Source organism: Theobroma umbraticum, unplaced genomic scaffold, assembly GCF_002168275.2.
Source record: "Theobroma umbraticum cultivar Fairchild unplaced genomic scaffold, ASM216827v3 scaffold_56.0, whole genome shotgun sequence".
Lineage (NCBI taxonomy): Eukaryota > Viridiplantae > Streptophyta > Magnoliopsida > Malvales > Malvaceae > Theobroma > Theobroma umbraticum.
In genome coordinates, this window is record NW_018397256.1 from 12,113,858 (window position 1) to 12,134,950 (window position 21,093).

The window sequence follows — 21,093 nt, forward strand, 5'->3', positions numbered from 1 at the left end:
TACATATATATATATATATATATATTGATATTGTATGCATTTACAGCTAGAAGGGCAGAAGGATAGACTAGTGGCAATTCAGTGGGAATGTTGCATGGAAGAGGCGAACGCGTGATGATCCTCAAGAAACCTCAAGCTATGGATTAGGCGTATGTACAGCTACAGTTGAGTTTTTTCAACATTTTGGCTTGCGACCTGAATGGCTGATGAAATCTGGTCTAGAAAAGGAGAAGTAATGGCGTAGGTAGGGTTCATGACGTGGCTGCTCAAAGTGTTACTTCTGCTTTGTAGTTCTGGGTATAGGTTACATAGACCTGCCCATTTGGCTTCAAGCAAAGCTCAAAAGATTCATGCAGTGTTGAAGGGATGAGCCAGATGAGCCCACGAGTGAGCTGAATTATTAGTCATTTCGACTTTTTGGGTGTTGTTTCTTGCTTTGGTGTTCACAGCAGAATAAATAAATAAATAAATAAATATATATATATATATATATATAGAGAGAGAGAGAGAGAGAGAGAGAGAGAGATAATAGAGCCAGTCAAGCCCGGATAACAATAATATCTTGGCCAACCATGTAATTGTACATACTACTCCACTTAATCAAATTCTATATTTAAGGGGCAATCAAATACATATAGTAACAATGGAAAGCATGATAAAGTTGATCTGATGATAAGATCAAAAGGGATGGGAAAGCCCCACAAGTACGTGTCATTCTTCATAGCGGCAAACAAGCTGATTTGATGTCCATGAACCATGAAAATGAATATATATTGATATATATCAGTTGTCTCAAATACTGTTCACCTTTATCTGATATTTTTAGCTCATTTAGACTAGTAGATGTACTAGTGCCCTCCTTTTTGGTTAATCTTCACCCCAACCGTTATTTTAGCAAGTTAATTGCTGGCTAAACTTGGTTAACTTAGAACATATTAGAGCAATTGGCAAGGAAAGGTATCTTCCTCATTCAATGCTGTTACAGTAATTAATTCACAATACTTTCAAATGGTAACTAAGGGATGAAGCAGGCTTAGTTTAAGCCAACAGACTGAGGATTAAGTTCTGGTTTTTAGTTTCTGCACACTGGTATGGTTAAGGCATCATAATCGTACAATATAAATCCACCAGTGAAATGTCCTATCCACCCCTTACATTTCTAACCCCATCCTCAGGCCAGGTGTGTCCCCAAGATAAGACCTGTAGCTCATTTTTGTAGATTGTATAACGTATAGATACAGATTATTCTGAGACTTGTCTCAATCACTGTTTGAAGCGATGATAAAGAATGATAGGGTGCCAGTTTAGGTTTTTTAATTGGCCACTTCTCACGCTAGAAAGGATACTCCACAATTTTGGAACTATGCCCTTTTCACTTTGATAACCTTCAGGATTTTGCCTCTACTTAAATCTTAAAGCTTTTGTCCATTGGTTATCATAACAAGAATCATATTAGACATACACTCTAGCATATACCCCTCTGAATGTCCATGAAAGTTGACTTCTCCAGTTTAGTTATCAACAGGGAACAACAACCAACAAAACTAATTTAACAGGAGTGGAAATTTCTGCTTTCAGTAACTTGGTAAGTATCCCAATAGGATTCAAAGTTACCATCTCTCTCTCTCTCTCTCTCTTCAAATATTAGAGCCATAAATTACAACTGAATAATCACTAACAGTACTGATATTCCTCTAGTGCTCTCCAGATTCATGCTTCAGATCATATGCAACTAATTGGTGTTCTCTGTTTCCAATCCCACTAGCTGCTCAGGGAAGGAGCATAGACCAAATTATTTAACTAACACACAAGCCCTTCTGAGTATTAAAGGGCAGTATTTAGAATTTACAAACCCTTGTCCAGCAGAACACTGGCATACAACATCGCAAAGTTCAGTTGGTACATAAGGGTGGTGGTGCAGGATCGAGGCATAAGCAAATATTTACAGGCCTTACCTTGCACCTAGCAATTTTTTTCATGTTCTCTTGGAAATGGAAAAATGCCGGTGCAAATGGAACAATATTAGTTCGAGAATAAAAAATCAACTTGTGTGACTGGTTTGATGTCTGACACTTCATAAAGCTTTTAAGCTTTTCGTTTTTTGCAGCAGCCAGGTAGGTACTTCAGATTTTGCCTGCTGAAAATTAAACAAGTCAAACACTGATTGAAGAACTCAAGAAAAGGAAGTGCAATAACAGGGTGTTTGGAAGAGATTAATTTGAATCCATAACAAAGATGAAAGAGGTTCTGAGATGCAACCAGCATATATAACGATAACAGTTTCATGAAGTTCGATTTCGTGATTGCTCTTTTCTACCAGCCAGCTTCCTCTGACGCTTGTGCCCAACCAATTTTATTAAGCCAGATGAGGGAGCTTCCCTTCCAAATTTCAGGTCTTCACCTCCAATCATGTACATGTTTCCTGCTTCAGGCACAGTAAAATCAGCAGGGTTTCTGTTAATGCTGCAGATTTCATTCTCTGAACCACTTTTGGGATGGAAAAGAGTGGCACTCATAGTATGAGCCTCCTGTTTGTGTTTTGTTGCACTCTCCATTGCATGAAACTGTAGAGGAGGCATCATAAAATCTGAAGTGCCAAGCACCATTTTTGGCATACTATGTACAGGAATAGATCCACAAGTTATGTTCAAGCCACTACTTAAAGATGCGGGTTTTTGTGATCGGCGGTTTCTATTCTGTCGTTGTGAGTCTGAGAATTTTTTCTTCTCTTTCTCTCTAGACTTCAGTGAAAATTGACCTGTAAAATCAGTTGCCTTCTTGAACCTTTTATCATGTTGGAATGAAGTAGAAGGACCGACTGTTGGAGTGGCTGACATACATTCACAGAAACTCTCAGGCAGGTGGTTTTTACCATAACAATCGTACGATGGATGTTTCATTGAATTGGTCCTATGTCCCCCAGATGGCAGACCTGCAAACTCTTTAGAGTGATGACCATGAACAAAGGAAGTTTTCTTAACGCACCTTTGGTTTCCATCCACATCAACTGGTGCCCCTGACGGTAACCCTGCATCCATAAGGCTGAGTAAATGCATGGCTGGTATGGTTTCATTAGAATACAGATCTAATGACCCCATCCCATTATGTTTGCAAGCAAATGGGTAATCTGCATGAGTCCTTCGAAGGACTTCAGGATCAAACTTCCTACTATGCTTTTCAAAGTTTGAAGCCAGATTTAAGAAGTTCCTGTCATCATTTCCATTCATATTTCCCTTAGGCAGATTGCTGGGGCAATGAGAAAGCACATCTACATTTGCCACCTGATTTGCACACTTCTGAGGCATGCCGTATAGATAGGACATGTTATTTGTTATCACAGATGGCCATAAATGAGCTACTTCTTTATTCTGTTGTGGAGCACTCTGGCATGTGTTACAAACTCCCAATGTCTGCATGCTAGCGTGGGAGGACCTCTGCCCAACCATGTTCCCAATCCACTGGCAATTTTGAGCACTGTTTTGCCTGCTGGAATTCGTGGCAGAAAATTGGATTCCATTCAATGGCTTCTCTCCACACAGAGGAAAAGGCCTAAAGCCTGCAGGGGAATAACTTTGTTCCAATTGGCTCATATTGTACTGGTTTCGGTCCAGATGAGAGAAATAATCAACTGATTTTTGTCTGCTGGATCCCACATTATCACCTCTTAAAATTTTGCCAATTCTTCCATTTTTAGCTCGAGGTTTTGGTTTTTGAGTGGTCTCATGAAACAGGCTCATTTTTTCATTTCCAAATACTTTATTATGATCCACCCTCTGATGATTTCTGGTGTTATTGGTTGTTTCTGATAGCTGATTATCAATTTCAGTATCAGGACGACACCTCTCGAACTGATTCTTTGCCATGAGTTCAACAATTTCCATGGGGATGTCATCTAAAACTCCCTGCTCAGATGACATTTCAGCTCGTTGATCATACTGTTTCCTAGCAGCTGCTGAATGTTCCTGAATCTCCACTGTTTTGCCATTGTTTCTTGTACCACTGTAATCCTGAAAAAGGAACAGATAAAAAGGGAAAAACATCTCCTCTCAATTTCACAGAAATAAAAAAATGGAAAAAAAGAAGAAGATGCGTTGACTAGCTGAATTAATCCTAATTACTCAGGAAACAGAGGGAAACATCTGCCATAAAGGTCAACTATGTTTTCAGGAAAATGTTTAACCCACTCACGACAGTGAAATTCACATGATTGATTATGCTAATTAATGCTACATGTATATGCCATTTTCAAAATGATGAATGAGAATGCTAGCATCTAAGTTTGCAGATATAAGATGGCATGAGCTTAAATCAGAACCACAATAGTCAAAAGTGTCTAAAAATGTTCCAAGAGAAATTTATTTTTTGGTTTATGGAAGCAGAAGTTGTTCCAAGGTCTAACCAAGATAGGGAAAGATTTGATACTTAATCTTTGCAGATACTATCTAATGGAACACTCAAGGCTGGAATAAGCAAAAGACAATAGCTTCACTTTTCCATAAAAATAAGCATGAAAGTCATAGCAGAGTTCTCAATTATGTCAACCTGTTTTCTCCAAAGGAAAAAGAAGAAGAAGATATATATACCTTTTTACTGATTCTTATATGTCCTACAGAATCCCAGCATCAAGGCAATAGTGTCTTAACTGTGTTTGATATAACAGCTTACCTTCTGATTCAATTATTAAAAACTAAAGATTTATAAGTGATTGTTGAAAAGGGAATGTTGCTGGCTCAAAAGCCAGAACAATTTAATCTGAATGTTCCAGAAATTTTACTCTGAACGTTAATCATAACTTGAATAATTCATGTATACCTAAACTGACTGTAAAAACATCTTATCTACAGAGGAAGAAAACCAAAATTTGGGGAAAAGATCACAAAAATTGTCCTGCCACAAATCTAGCGCATTCTTTTTTTCTTTTTAAATGATAGTTCGATAGCTGGAGTAACAAAAGAAAAGTTCATACCATTTGCTGAATCAGTGAACAACTCCTAACTTCAGCAGGAGAGCTGTGCTTTTGCTTGTCATTCAGGAATGGAATTCTGTACATAGTTCGGTTAGTATTGAGGTCAACATGCATTTCCTTCCAAAGATAGGCATCTAGTTCAGATTTAGATGGGAAACTAGAGTCTCCAACATAGTCCAGCTTTGGATCTTTCCTCCCAATCTCATCTTCACTGAGAACACCCCCTTGCCAAGGTAATATCGATGGTAGCCCATCTCTGATTGGAGTAATATATTTTCCATCACATCTTTTAGCAGGCAAGCAACTATTAAGAGAAAATTGAAGTCCTTTTTCAGCTGACGCATCGTGGTTTACTTTCAGTGGAACAGCAATTGACCCTATTTGTCTTATTTCTACATCTTTCCTTGAAGTCAGACCATCTCTGAAAATGCCATTGTTCCAAGGAATCGGAGAAGCATGCCCACCATGATCTTGATGCATCTTGCTCTTTTTCTTCGATAAACTAGATTTTTTCTCTGCCTTTTGGGCAGATTCAGGGAAGGGATCCAACCCACTGCCTGTAGATATAGCATTTGATTTGTACAGAACAATATCAGTTGCATTGCTCTTACTGGCATCTCCAGGCTTTTTCTGTCTTTCTTTCTGCAGATTTTCTCGAGACAGACTCAAAGACAAGCATTCATCAAAATTCTGGGGCATTTTGTTTTTCTTCTTTCCTAAAATAGGACTTCTATCAACTTTAAGGTTAACCAAATGGCTCTTTGCACCAGTTTGTGAGCCACCTCCATTAACTGTACCTTCAGAATCAGAACTAGCAATTCCATTGGCAGTTTCAGTGCCTCTGTTGAAGGTCCTAAGGTTTTTATGCCCGTTATTGGGAGAGCTCAGTTCCCCAGGTCTCCATTCTTCATCCTGAGGCAACTTTCTTCTCCTACTATGACCCAAACTGCTTGTAACATTTCCTTGCAAACTGGCCTGACCTTGGGGAGCAGATATTGAATCTAGAGCAATAGATGCATCAGGAATGGCATTGGAAGGAGAATCTTCTGTACTCATGAAATCAGTTTTTTCATCACCATTTTTACCCAACAATTCAGTCAGCAGGCGCACCTTACGGGTTTTTCTGCGATGCAGGCTGCCAGATGTAGTTCCAAGCAATACCTCGGCACTTTCTGATGATGCATAATCACAATCATCTAATTCCAAGGAAGGATGTTCGGCTCTATGAGTCTTGGTAGCATCATGAACCCTATTAACCATACTGGTTATCCCAAAGGATCCACAAACTTTCACTAACTCCATCTGCTGATCGCAAACAGAAGCATGTTTTCCTGTTTGATGTGTTTCAGTGGCATCCTTAACTGTGCACTTCAGTTTTGAATCAGGAAGCTTGACACCAGATATTTCATTGTCTTTTAAATCAGGCTTTTGATGTTGCATAGAAGCCACTGTTGCAGAAATCAGAAGCATTGTTATTGCAACCACTACAGTTCTAAATTCAGTTGCAAAGCAGAAAACTGTTAAGCTTTTTTAACTGGTCTTTTATTCATAGTAGACATACCTTTATCATCTATATGAAGTGTTTGTTGCATAAGGCTAGCAATCACTTCTATTCCAGCATAATTTGAAATATGGTTTTCCTTATTAATGTTATTTTCTAAGACATCTGTTTGCCCTGGAAAAAGCACCAAAAAAATTAATGCTCTAATGTAGTGGTAATCACATCAGAATAGATTGAGCTAGGGTATAGAAATATACCAATTATTGGTAAATTAGCAATTTCAGCTTTCTTTTCACTTTTATCACTAAATAAAGGATGACAGTCACTGGTCTTGACATTCACACAAGCATTAGCATCATGTTGTATTGATTCAGCATTAATCTTTGCAGCCTGCTGCAAATCTGATAACCACATTGCAGTATCACCATGGGATGACACATGGGGGCAAGTGCCAAAGGATTTCAATTCGCTACCATTATTAGCAACAGCTCTTTCTTCATTTACACTTTCTTCAGGCCCAATTTCCTGCAGACAGGTTTGGCAACACCACCATCTGAACTTCGGAGCAAGTAAAGGAGGAAGCTTACAGTTTTGTTCTTCAGATATTTTCTGACCACCATCTAAAGCAAATGGCCAACATTTCTTCCAGTCTTTTTTACGCATCTCAGATGCATATCCACTGCATTTAAAACAAAGAGAACCTATGAAGAAGGCTTTCCAACATGAACATTGTTGTACTCCATAACAAGTTAGGGAATTAGTGCTCAGAGAACTATCTCTTAAGCCATTGATACATATCAAATCTTGCAATAAATCCCCTCAATATCTAACTTGCATCGCTTTAAACGCCATTTCATAAAATAGCAATTTAGTATCCGCTCCTACTTCTTGGAGATATGGTCCTAGCTGCCACTAGGTTAGTCCCATATTCATTCCATCTTATGCTAATAAAGAATAAAATACTTACTAGTTAAATAAAAAGAAGCTACAAAACATTCTGGTCCTATATTCTCAAGATTATAGTATCTATAAAAATGGGAAAAAGAAAAACTCATGTACGCACACAAACAAGTAAGTGATGAAGTTTGTGAGGAAGCATAAACAACAGAAAAAGAAGTTAATTCATTTCAATAATTTAGAAGTCATTTGTTTATAATAATGGAGTGAGCCAATATGGATACAGTACCCTCATTCGTCAAAGTTTCCGCTGAAGAAAGACATCTCTCACAAATACATACTTCATGTAGCCCCATCACTCAAACAGAAACCATACCAGACACTTATTTTCAAACACAATGGTAACACAGAAACGATGAGGAAGTTAAAAAAAAATTTAGAAGACGGAATAATAAGGATCATGGCTTACCGAATAGAAAAATGCTCACACTTCCCAGTATCAATGTCATCATTAGCATCAATGAGATCTATAGATATTGAGTCAATCTTTATCGGTGATTCCACAGACTTGGCAACAATATTAGAACTGCTGCTCTGACGAATGTCCTCGACCACAATAGTTCTCTCCATGTTATGAGTAACTAATTCACACCACCAATGTGCAAAAGTAAGATACCCTATGTGCATAGAATAATAACATGTAGTAACATTGTAACTATGTCCATATGCTATGTGATCAATATGCATGAAGCTCTAAGACATCAAGTAGATCACAAGAACTCAAGCACAGGACCAAAAAACCATGTTAGGGTTATTCATAATTCCAAGGAAATTCATAATGAAAACAACATAGTCATAGTAAAATAGATACACAAAACAGATGAGAAGCTGGAAAGCCCTTATATATGGTGATTTATTACATAAAATAATAACCTATAGCAGTAGACAAGTAAATACTATTGAAAGGGAACAAAATTGGAAACCCTAATTCCAATGAAATCAAACATAAAGATGTTTGCAGTTACTGCATTAATGTTTTAATAAAATCCTAATAAATTACATAGCAAAGCCCATCCATTTATGATACAAAGTAAATCTTGAAATAACGCGGATACGATAAACAACATGTTAGGGTTTTATCAGAAAATAAGAACTAAGAAAGTTCGCGACGAGAAGAATAGTTTTGTTAATCTCCCCTATACCAAAGAAATAATCCACCTTAAAACTCACCTCCAAAACCTTCGAGTTAGATGGTAAGATAATCCACATCCATCCACAAAATGAAATTTTTTCTAGGGTTTCGTCATTTCCAAATTCACAAGCCAGTGACCAGTGAAAACCATTGCTAACACCAGAAAACCCATCAAAAGCAACACAAAATATCCACAAAAGCGAAGAGATTACCTCAAAAAGCAAAACCCAGATGCCAAAATGTTAACAAAAGACTAAACTTAACGTACTAAACACAGTAAACTAACCCCAAATAACTGAAACAAACAAGCTCCAGCTGAGTTTAAACTGATATTAATCAAAACAAAACCAATTTAAAACAAACGAAAAAACCCCAGAGCTTTAAATTGTAATTAGATTAGAAAAAAAAATACCTTTATTTCACTCAGCTATCAGCTAAGACAATCTAAAACCAACCCAGCCTGGATTCTTCACGGCCAGTAGAGAAAATGGTATCAAAACAAAGAACATTGAGCGACCAAGAAGAATATACAATCATTTTGAAGAGATCTGCAGCTTGTTGCTTAGAATTTGAGTGCGAAGTTTGGAGAAACCCTAGCTTAACAAGGAGAGTTTTTTCGATTCTTTTAGAGAGAGAGAGAGAGGAGTAGACAGCAAAAGAGTTTTTATCTTTTGTCCTTGAAAGAAGGGTCTTTGTTGTTGTATTAAAATCCTCTGTTAAAAAAGAAAAAATATATTTTAAAAAAAGAAATGAGGAAGAAAGGACATGGCCATGCCATGTCATGAACACTCAACCGTGCATCCATGTGTAGAGAGAGACGAAGAGAAGAAAGTCAAGAGAGAGAAAACCGATGTGGGGGACAAGAACCAATGGTTTTTGCCCACGTGGAAGGATGGTGCGGTTCTTATCACAATCCATTATGGGTGTTGTGTGTTAAAGGAAAACCCTAGAGCCAACAGTGGAAAGCAGTATTCCCACGCGTTGTTTTCACGCTCCTGTTCCCCCACCCCCGCATCAAATTTTATTAGTCCTTGTCGTATCATGTGGTCTCATAGATGCTTTCGCACGTTAACAACCTTCGATTGGAGCGTATGATGAACTCTCCAAGGTAGCGCGTGGATTTTGTTTGACATGAAACCCTAAAGCTAACCTTTTTATTTTTTCCTTTGAGAATATATAAATGTAATGTGTAACCCTAGCTCTAGCCCATTTTCTTCGATAAATATCTAACCCTAACCCTGGCCTAGTAAATTAGTTGGTAAATTGAAGGGGGACGGTGAGGGCGTGGATCACATACTATTGGGAATTGGGGGCTTCCAATCATGGAAATATCACTTCTTTTTATTTTTCTTTATATTTATCGTCTGAGGGCATCTTTTGCTTTTATTCCACCCTTGACTGTCACCCCACCTTTCACCTAAATCGTATGCTTTTAAATTAAATTACAATCTCCTCATAATAAATTCTTTCATTATCTATACATATAAGCAGATAATGCTTCAATTCCAAATGATGGATTCTTTACTTGTGGAATAGGGAAAACTTGAATCAAGTAATAAAAATATAACAAGGGAGAGAAGTTTTATCCTATTGAGTAGGTTGGGGTTTAAGGTAGTGAAGAAAAACCAAAAAGAAAAGAAAAAAGAAAAACACCCTATGCAATGTAAGTGAAACAGAAGATGACTTTTGTTAATTAAGTATTAGGTGTTGGGTGAGGTAAAAAAAAGTTGGGATCCTTTACTTATGGATTAAGTATAAAATTGAATTAAGGATTTTCAAGTTAAAAAGAGATCATGAAATCCATTTATGTCCAAATATGTATGATATTCTCCCCATTCTAATTGCATGACAATTGATTTATCGAATTATGATTGATTTTCGTTACAAAAATTTTAATTATGTTCTAATTTTTGTTATCAATAAATTCTTATATATTATCAAATTCCCTATTCCCTTTTGACAAACTTTTCATTTATAATCCCAATATTAAGAAGATATATGTAGAGTCATGGTTTAGATAGTTCAATCGTGTGTGGTACTGTTAGCACATGTTCCCAACTAAAAAGAGTAATTAGGCTACAAAAAAGAAGCCATGCATGACATGGATCGACAAAATCATGTCAGCCATATGTTTCCTGGTTCCAGCAACAAAACAATGACTACAACTCACTTTCTGGGTCGAAAGAACAAAGAAAAAATATCAGGGCCGGCATCAATTGTTTTCGACTAGTAATGAATGGTTCTAGACATGGGTTTTGCCAACTTTAATTTATTGTTGTAAATATATGTAATAGGGACTCTTTTTATAATCGTGTACTAGGAATTAAGACAAAATAATGGAACAAGATTTAAGTGGCATGGTTGGTGTGGCTAAGGTGGATCCAGAACAGTACCATTTCTTCATAGGAGCTTGGGTTTTTTTTTTTTTTTCTCTTTTCTTGTTTCAGTTTTCTAGCTCGGGATCCAGGGTCTGTGAACCCATTGATATTTGTGTTGAATTTGGCAAAAATATGTCATAGATCTTGAGGATTTGTTGGGTCTAAATGGCTGAAAGGGATACATCATCCTTCTTGTGGAGAGGGCCCTCCTTATAATGTTCTGCCATCATAGGCACAGACCCAACACACATCCAATTGAAAAAAAAAAAAAGGAACAAGAAAAATATTTGTTTCCAAGAGAAGTGTTTTCTCTTAGATGACCTAAGTTCCCCAAGCTGCCTGTTTTCCTGAAACTTCTCAAACGGATCATGGCTGCAGTTACCGCACAAACATAAAGTTGTGTGAAAACTTTAAAAATGACTTGGAATATTATACGTGCAAAGCTCAAATGAGGGTAAATTAACCCATTTGGTGTAGGGTATAGCAGTTAGATATTTCGGGCCAATTAATCAAGCAGCAATATTTCACTTAATTTGTCTGGGATATCTCTGATTTTCTGGCTCAGATAGTTTCTCAGAAATATCTCACCTGAGATTTTGGGTAAAGAAAGCATAAACTATTCGACCAAACTTGTTGAATCAATGTTGTAAATGCCATAAACCTTCCCCTCCTTTGCCTTTTGCTACCCAAACCTGCAGAAAAAATTGCTGTTTTTGATTTGTCCTAGTTGATCTGTTGTTCTCTATTTACTTCAATTTGCAGAACATGGAGTGGTTTTGCTATATGTATAATCTGGGTAAGAGCCAGCTAATGCATAAAGGGAAAGGGGTATGTCATCAATCATGAACCTCTTTATGCTGGAAATGGTTCAGGGGCTTTATATATCTGAAACCCTTTGGGGCAAAAACCCAAAAGAGCTTTTTGAGTTTGTTTCTCTGACATAAAAACAAAACCAGTTCAAAGTTGAAACAGATCTTCAAAAAAACCCAAGTACATATACATGGTTGGGTGCTACATATTCAGATGAATCTACTCATTTCCCTACCAGATCTCTTGTATATACTTTTCGTCTCGTTATGCCTAATGTACTGTGGCTTATAATATCTCCTTATTGTACTTTTAATTTAGCTAGAACCCGAGTTTCCCATAGCTTTTTGACAAGTCCCGTAAGTTTGTCTTCTTTAAGTCATGCATGCGTCCATGCTTTTATTACTATATATCAGTACATATGCATCCCATTCATGGATATTTTCTTCGGCAGTTTTCTTTCTACTAACTTTCCTTTTTAGGTTAATTATAATCAGTAGCGTTTGATTGTCATATAAATAAATAATCCTTAACCCTTCTTATGATCTTAATTAAAATTTCAATTTTATTTTTCAAACTACAAATCATATACAAATAATTAAATTAAATGCTCGTATACTTCTTATGATCATAATTAAAATATTAAAAACAAACTTTACTTATCTCAAAAATTAATTAAATACTCACACAAAAGGTGGCATAACTTGGCTTTACTTATTCCCAAAAATTAATTAAGAACATAGAGCAAGAAAGATTCCAAAATTAAATATAATTATATGGGAAAGAAGTTGTTTAGGCAAAGAAAAAAAAAAATTACTGGGCATAGATTTTACCGAACAGGAAGGTAGTCGATGATCACATGGCTACACTGTTGCATACACAAAGAAAGCCTGCTATGGGGGTGGGGGAACGATTTGATTGTGATCAGATAGCTGCTAGATTGATTCAGCAGATTTTAATCCCTTCCCTTCCCTTCCCTTCCCTGTCCAAACTATCACCACAGAGGTCTACCATAGACATGCATGCCGGACATTTGTAGTTGCATGCAGCGTGATTTCGGCTCCAGCTAACCTCTAGTGATTGAGAGTGGATAAGAATTCATCTCTCCAAAAGCACAAGTACCCCAAGATTTGTTTGTTTTTTTCTTCTTTTTTTTTGTGGTCTAAAAATTTTTATATTAATAATATCTTTTCCTTTTAATAAAAACCAAACCAGGACTTTGCACTTTTAGATTTCAGGATGTAATGATGAAGATCCTGGGCCATGTTAGATTCCTGAGACTATGTCCCACGTATGATGTATACATGGATAGGGTTTATCTATATATAGTTCATCTTCTTTTGTCTGGATTCAATCTTGGAAGATAAATATGCACTTTGGGCATTAAAATGTTTGGAAATACTAAATTAGTTCCTTGTTCTTTATAGGATGGGTAACAAATTAAATGATTATATTTTCATTAAAATGATAACTATATTACTATTAATTAAATTAGATGTTTAAAAGAGATTTTTGTATTGATATGTTAAGATAAGATGACTCATGTCCATTCCAATTTTTTATTTTATAATCAAAAGATTAAATACTTTATCGATATCTTTGTGAATCCGAATTAATGATGAATACAAATGTAAATATTGTTCAACAAAAATTTAAATATAAATCATGGTTACTAAACTAAATCTTTTTATCTAGGTTGTATAAAAGAAATTAAATCATACAACTACATGAATTGAGAAAAGTATATCAAATATTTAGTAATTCGATAAAAATGTTAACTTCTATAAGGTTGGGTGATTAAATTAACATTTTTATGTTATGGGATCAACAAATCCTTGCACCCCCACTAACTTAATCATAGGTTACATTACCTTGTGATATCATAATCATTAAATTTCTTGAATTTTTTAATTTCCTCCATTTTTGTTTTCTTTTGACATTTTCTTGTTTTTACTGACTGTAAAGTGATGTACATTTATTTCACTTTCATTATTCTCCCAAGGGGGTGTTGTCATGGTAGGTGAGGTCTTTAAAATAATTAACCAACTGCATATACAAGCAAATGGCGTTTGCCATTGGCGGATTGAGGAGAGAACAGGTGAATATTGAAAGAGGAAATTATGAAAACGATTCTTGCAAGTGAGAATCCCATTATGGCTTCGTTCGACCACCAGTGTTGCTGTCAATCTTAATTAATATATATGTTGTGGAGTAGTTGTTTTAAGTCTTTGTGGTCCTCCCAATGGTAGCAAATTCGAGTTATAATATATATAATTACTTTTTATTTCATGCATTAATAAAAATGCACAACCATTCGAAATAAATAAAATTTTTTATTAAGTCGATCAATGATACATTACTACGATATATAGTCATAATCATCGTCGAGAGGATCGGACACAATCAATCAAACACACGTATCAATCTCTTAAAAATAACAAGAATTAATAATTTCATTCAAGTTTATTAAATTTATCGTTTTGTAAAAAAAACATTTATGATTATTAGCTTAATTTATACATTAATGGAACTCTTTGAACAAGTTAGAAGTATTTGCATTAGGAGATACGCGTGGTTGGGAGAGAAATACTTTGTCGGTAGAGATTAATACAAGTATAATTATTGTATATAAGGAATCAATCCCAGCTATAATTAATATGGAAATATGGTAGTTATCTTTTGTCAACAGTAATCTGCATAAAAAGAAGATCTAATGTTTATTAATTTATTAATGGCATAGTTAGAATTATTGATTTTAATACCATACAATTCATTGATATTTTTCAATTACATGTAATGTAAGCTTGTTAAGTTTTTCAATGAAATGATTCCAACTTAACAATAATAATTTCATTAGATTGTCAAAAGTCATAAATCCATGATAAGGAATGAATTATGAATTTATATATTATCAATGAAATTTTTAAACTTTTAAAAATGAGATTAAAATATTATCACTTTTTTTATTTATTAAGTTCATAAATATATCGTAATAAAATGTATATAAGATAAGATAATAATTTTAAAATAATTAACATGATATTACTACTTTTTAATTAAGATTAACACAAAAAATAAATGATGCAACGTACAGATAAAATACTTATTTCTACTTAATTATCCTTACCATTTTTTTTACATTTTTATGTATTTTTTTTTAAGAAAGAAAGATTGAGCTTTATTTACTTCTCATAAATGAAGATAGTTTATTTATATTTATGATAAGGAAACATTCTCAAATACTACCACTATTAATGTCACCTAACATTACCTCGTGCATTAAAAAAAAACTTTAGGTTTTTTGGTGTTTAATTGTATTAAAATTAATCATAATTAGTATATTATGATTATTCAAAAATTTTAATTGTTTAGTTAATAACAAATTTTATACTATATATGTGCTTTATGCTTTTTAAAAAAAAAAAGAAAAGAAAAAAGATGAGAGGATAAAGAGAAAATTCAAATTGAACCCTAGTCTTAAATAAAATATCCTTTTAGGGGCCCAAATTTGTTTCATTGAGGGTCCCCCCATAAGTCCGGTCAGAACAAGGTTTGAGGTTTTAAAAGCGACGGCGTTTCTCCTTGCATTTATTAACAAATTTCCGTGGCAAAATAAATTTTAATTTGAAATGTAACTGGAAGACGTATATTGCTTTACGATATTCAACACTTGGAAATATCTTCCGTCCATTTTACAGAAAACCAATCTTAACCGTACACGTGTGGAAGAGAAACAAGAATCCAATCGCTTTCGGACTTCATTAGCGCCAAATTCCACTCCCCTCACTTTCCCAGAAAAATGCAAACCTAAACATATCTTAATCCAACGGTTGTCAATCACTCCTGACTCCTCTCCGAAATCCCATCCGTCAATAAAAAATTTCAATTTTGTCCGTCCGATTTGATCCAAAACAAACTGAACGGTCCCTTTTTCTAAAATTTCAATTTCAAAGAACTGAGGGAGAGAGGGAGTGAACCAAAGGATGAGGAAGAAAAATAAAAAGCCTCACACTTCCGTACAGGAGCTTTCGCTAATGGCGGCTTAGCTCCCAGCAAACTCTCTAAACCTTTTTTTTCTTTTTTTTTTGTTTAGATTTTCGTTTAACGGAATTTTGAACGGTAAAAAGAAAGGAAAAATTCATAGGTTGCGTTTTTTTTAAAAAAATTTCAATTTAATTACATGTGATTTTATTTTTTTTATTTAAGTTAATTTATTTATATGAAGATTGAATAATGGAGCAAGGAGAAACGGTTTCCGATTTTGCACCAAAGAAATTGGCGAGGCAATTAGATTTCACAACGATGTGTCGCGCGTCGGCAAATGCGACGTTACCGGATCACCCGATGCACTTACAGTCGCAGTCGCAGTCGCAGCCTCAACCGCAATGGCCATCACAAACTCCGTTGCAGACGAAGCATCAGCAGCAACCACAACCGCAGGAACTGCAGTTGCGGTTATATTTCCAGCCGCAAACGGTGCAGTCGCCACCGCAGCCACAGCTAAAACCTCAGTCACCACCAATGCCACAAGTTCAAACGCGGCCGCCCCCTCCGCCGCCGCAGCAGCGGCAGCAAGTTGCTGCGGTGCATCGGGTGCCTCATCCAGTCCAGAAGGTTCCACTGCCGACATTTCAATTGAGGTAGCTTATCTTAAAATCTTTAATTTGCCTCTAGATTATAAATATTTTTTTGTTAGAAAAAAAATCACGATTTTATTTATGCCTTAAAGATTTATTTATCCGGAAAACAAACGTAATTGTTTTTTGCAATTTTTTTTCTAATTTATAATCTAGAGGAAAATTAAATATTGATCCTAAACAAATTCATTTGTAATTTTTTGCAATATTTTTTAATATCAGAATGTAAATTTTTTCCTTGTCCTATGCATAAGCAACAACAGAACTTCTAAAAGTACTGTTATCTCTTTGGATTTTTGGGTTTTACTGCTTAAAGAGAGAGACCTTTTAGATTGTTGTGGCACTGTAGCATGGTGAGAACATTTTGTACAGGTAGAACTATGTTTATAGCATAATGTTGTTTTAACCTCTTGTGCATATATGTTTTTTCAGCAAACAAGAGTCTCCTAGGTCCCGACCACGTGGGCACCTTGATGGTAAAGATGGGACTCCAAAGAAACAAAAGCAGTGTAATTGCAAGAATTCTCGGTGCTTGAAGTTGTAAGTTCATTAACACCTATTTAAATTCTAGGTCCTCTTTCTATTTACATGTTTGTTCAGTTCTGTGATAGATATTGAAGTCCTATGTGATAAGATATTTGATTATTTGTGGAGACTAAATGCTGTCTACTTGAGTTTAGCCTTTAGGAAGCATTGTTTGAATAAGAGTGACAGGTCAAAATGCTGCTTGCCTTTTGGTTACTCCATTTCCTTCTTCTGCATGTGATAGAGGATCTGTTGTTCTCCACGTAAATATGGAGTTCTCTCTAAGGAAAACTTTTTTGTCACATCCAGTAATCGTGTCCTCCTACTAGTGGTTTGCTTGTTGAAATGTGACACAATCTCTGTTTGATTACAATTAACTAATGCCCATTTGGTTTATATGATCTTTCCTTTGCAAATATTTGGGATAGATTAGTCAACTGAACTAGCTGATCTGAAATGGAGCCATAAATGCTTGGAGTTGTTAGTGTGTGTTAGAACTTGTTGCTTTGTGGTTGTGTTCCATCTGATTTTTCCTGCATTTCTCTATCTGGTATTAATGTGCATTTTGTTTTTGGTTATTATTAGGTACTGCGAGTGCTTTGCTGCTGGAATTTATTGTAATGGTTGCAATTGCATAAATTGCCATAACAATGTGGAGAATGAAGCGGCAAGGCAAGAGGCAGTTGGAGCAACCTTAGAACGCAATCCAAATGCATTTAGACCGAAGATTGCTAGCAGTCCCCACAGACCTCAGGATGCTAGGGTAGGTCATCTGACACGTTCAAGCTGCCTCATTATAAGTCTTACTAGGTGACAGCAATGAAACTTTGCAGTTATTATTTCCTTCCATGAGGTTCAAATGTGAAGAATAAAGTTAATCTGAGCCTATTTTAATTATTCTTTTCATTTCATTCTTTTTAGTTTAAGTTTGGGTATGTGTCATTGCATTGTGCAACAGGAAGCGGTATAAGTGAGTGCCGATATATTTGTTTATATAGAAAAATGAAATTTGATTTTGCCAAGTTTTGATAATTTCTTATTGTCTGAAAATAAATCCAGGATGATGCACGTGATGTCCAAATGGTCGGAAAGCACAATAAAGGATGTCACTGCAAGAAATCTGGTTGTCTCAAGAAGTATTGTGAGTGCTACCAAGCTAATATTCTATGCTCTGAAAATTGCAAGTGTATGGACTGCAAGAACTTTGAAGGAAGTGAGGAAAGAAGAGCTCTCTTTCATGGAGACCATAACTCTATGGCTTACATGCAACAGGCTGCAAATGCTGCCATTAGTGGTGCCATTGGATCATCTGGCTATGGTACTCCTTTGGCATCCAAGAAGAGAAAAAGTGAAGAATTCTTATTTGGTGTAGCAGTCAAAGATCAATCCACTCAAAAGATTGTTCAACATCAACAGGTAAAACATTGAATCATGATTATATGCAAGAGTCATCTTGGTTGATCAAGGTCACTGATTTGATGCTTTTTCATCCTTTTTATGTTTTTGGATCATCTATAGCCACCTTTTCTGCTTGGAATCAAAGATTTTTGCATTGTTGATGGTATATAAATGAGAAATAATTGCATACTCTGATGATTCTTGTGCTGGATTTTGTGGCTTTCCCATCAGGAATCATCTAATCTATATAGTACCTTTCAAAATTGATTCAAAGGATGATCTTTGGAGATGAATGGAAAAAGAACTGAATATTTCAAACCTCAAATTTTGTCTCAGCTGCTTTTAAGCTTCTAAGTTATTACACCATGCAGCCAGAAGAAAAAAAATCTGGCATTTCTGTTTCCTCTCTTTTTTTTCAAGGAAAAACTGGATGCTAATATATTTCTCTGATTCCTACTAGGAAAATCATCTAAGAAATCCTGTGGCGTCATCTTTTCCATTTTCTGCCCCTGTTTCTCGCACTGCTAATACAGCATCTGTGGGATCTTCAAAATTAACGTACAGGTGGGAATTGCTTGTATTTTTGGTTCTGCCTGTAGTTAACAGAAGCATCCTTTTTCTTCTATTTCACCCCTCCTTTTGGAACTAACTAGTGTCAGTATACGTTATTGAAGATCTCCATTGGCGGACATCCTCCAGCCACAGGTCGTGAAGGAGCTGTGCTCTGTTTTGGTCTTAGTTTCATCAGAAGCTGGAAGGGCACTGGCTGCAGGTACTAATAAATCTGAACTTCTTGTTGTTTCTTTTCATCTCTGTATTTCTTTTAACATTTTAGTTAATCATATTACTGAAATTGCCAGACAATGAATGTGTTGTATGTACTATCAGTCTATCACATGTTTGCAAAGAAAATTCAAAATCTTGAACTTGCTTCCTTTAAACTCCTAGGAATGTCATATTAAGCTGGTTTCAATTCTGTTTCTCGCCCAAATATATATGGTCCCTCTATGATTTATTTGTCATGTAATCTAGATCATTAAAAAAAAAAAATTCCATACTTGATTCACCTTGGGCAAGCTAGCGTGGTTAATTTTTCAATTTTGGATTCACAATTTGAATACATTTTGTTATTTTAGCTGAAGATAGCATATAATAGTACTTATGTGAAAGTTACAATCTCCAGAGAAAAGTAGCAAAATGGATTCGCAAGCAGAGAAAGGCTCTATTGAAACTATTGTTTCATCTGGTCAGGCGGGTGAAATGAGTCAGCAAGGTAATGGTGTTCATAGTGGTGCCCCTAACGACCGTACCAGTGAGAACCAGGCAGATGCAGACAGAAGTGGCAACTCTGGAGCAGATGGGGATGATGTGCAAAATGGAAGGCCATTGTCTCCTGGAACACGCGCATTGATGTGTGATGAAGAAGATGCAATGTTTATGGCAGCTGGGTCATCTAATGTATTGGCAGACCGCTCTCAAAACATGACTCAGAAATCATCAGACGAGAATGAGTGCACAGATGTCTATGCAGAGCAGGAAAGGCTTGTTTTGACAAGGTTCCGTGATTTTCTCAACCAGCTCATTACTTGTGGGAGCATAAAAGGTAAGCTATTTGGTTTAACAATCCTCGACTCCAAATTTTGATAATTTATTAGGGCCAAACTTCAATCAGGGTTTCTTCTTGGAAACTTTTCTCCAAATGGTTAAGTTGCTTCCTTATATCCGTTACAGTTCTCACTCCATTATGGGTTTTGTTTAGGGCTACATATAAACCGATTAATGCTGAAGGTTTTAATTACTGGATGTTGGTACTAAAATTGAAAGAAATAAAATAGTAGGTGTGTGGAACCTTTGAAATGGCTGGTCTTTCATTTCCTCTTGAGCTTTAGTTGATTTTTCTGACCTAGATTGTGGATTTTCTTATCTAAATTGTTGGGTGTTCATTTTTCAACTTACTTTTGATGATTTTTCTTATCCATGTTGCAGAAACAATGTGTTCTCCATTGGCCATAAGTGAAAAAAGAAGTCAACAACAACCTGTGGAGAATGGTACTGTAAAATCTGGAAATCAAGCAGGTGGGCAAAAGGAGCCTTACCGTAATGGAATTGTACAATCTTCGATCCCGGCACCCGTAGAAATAGGTCAGACTGTCTCTGCAGCCTGTTCTGCTTTAAATACTGATCTGCCTTCAAAGCATTGATTGCCCATTGGAAATGGAGACACAAATGTAGAGATTAAGGGCTCGAATTGGCAAGGAAAATAGTTGGAAGTATCAGCATTACTTCTTAAGTTCATGCCCATTTTCTCCCTACATTTGGGTCCTATTGTTAGAAATGTTGGTTGAGGAATTAACCATAGCTAGACGCCTAGACCATACATTCCCTCTTACAACATTAGGAACCACTAAAATAATTCTTTCTAGGTATATTTTTGGGCTGTTGTGCTAGTATATACAGGGTAATGAAGTTTCAGTTAACCCTAATTTGCTTTGTATATTTCTTAATAATGTCAGTTTTGTTAGACACGCCTATGTGATCCTGAATCGATTAATCCAGTCTTCACCTTTTGTTCTGATCACATTTACCTTTAACACTAAGCCTTTTTTTAAAAAAGAGTTTTCAGCTTCCTGTAGGTGGTCTGTAACTGAAAGCATTACATTTTAGCAAAAGCTCGTCTTCCAAAACTGATGCATACTGGAATTGGATCGTACCCATCTGAATTCTGAAATATAAAATACAAAAAAGAAAAGAAAAGAAAAAAAGATTGAGTATAAGAGGGCTTGGATTATACT

The 21,093-nt window shown here is 35.8% G+C and overlaps 2 protein-coding genes across 5 annotated transcripts; one reads left to right on the forward strand and one right to left on the reverse strand.

The window, feature by feature from the left end:
• Nucleotides 1–1,742: 1,742 nt before the first annotated feature.
• On the reverse strand, nt 1,743–9,342 carry EMF1 (embryonic flower 1 (EMF1)). 4 transcript variants are annotated; one of them, XM_021420257.2, is made up of 8 exons: nt 8,969–9,342; nt 8,595–8,709; nt 7,834–8,005; nt 6,725–7,146; nt 6,528–6,641; nt 4,967–6,414; nt 2,260–4,007; nt 1,743–2,137 (listed from the first exon to the last, which is right to left on the reverse strand). In XM_021420257.2, exons 3-7 carry the CDS (start codon nt 7,992–7,994, stop codon nt 2,283–2,285), a joined length of 3,870 nt encoding a protein of 1,289 aa, XP_021275932.1. In that variant the 5' UTR covers nt 7,995–8,005; nt 8,595–8,709; nt 8,969–9,342; the 3' UTR covers nt 1,743–2,137; nt 2,260–2,282. The 4 variants fall into 4 exon arrangements, with proteins under 4 accessions (XP_021275932.1, XP_021275931.1, XP_021275929.2 ...); XM_021420256.2 differs by having other exon boundaries at nt 8,595–8,882; XM_021420254.2 differs by lacking the exon at nt 8,595–8,709 and having other exon boundaries at nt 1,743–2,134.
• Nucleotides 9,343–15,672: 6,330 nt separating this feature from the next.
• LOC110410621 (protein tesmin/TSO1-like CXC 5) lies at nt 15,673–20,879 on the forward strand. Its single transcript, XM_089782652.1, has 8 exons — nt 15,673–16,381; nt 16,811–16,918; nt 17,489–17,666; nt 17,963–18,319; nt 18,762–18,865; nt 18,976–19,073; nt 19,485–19,904; nt 20,288–20,879. Exons 1-8 carry the CDS (start codon nt 15,975–15,977, stop codon nt 20,500–20,502), a joined length of 1,887 nt encoding a protein of 628 aa, XP_089638778.1. The 5' UTR covers nt 15,673–15,974; the 3' UTR covers nt 20,503–20,879.
• The last annotated feature ends 214 nt before the right edge of the window (nt 20,880–21,093 follow it).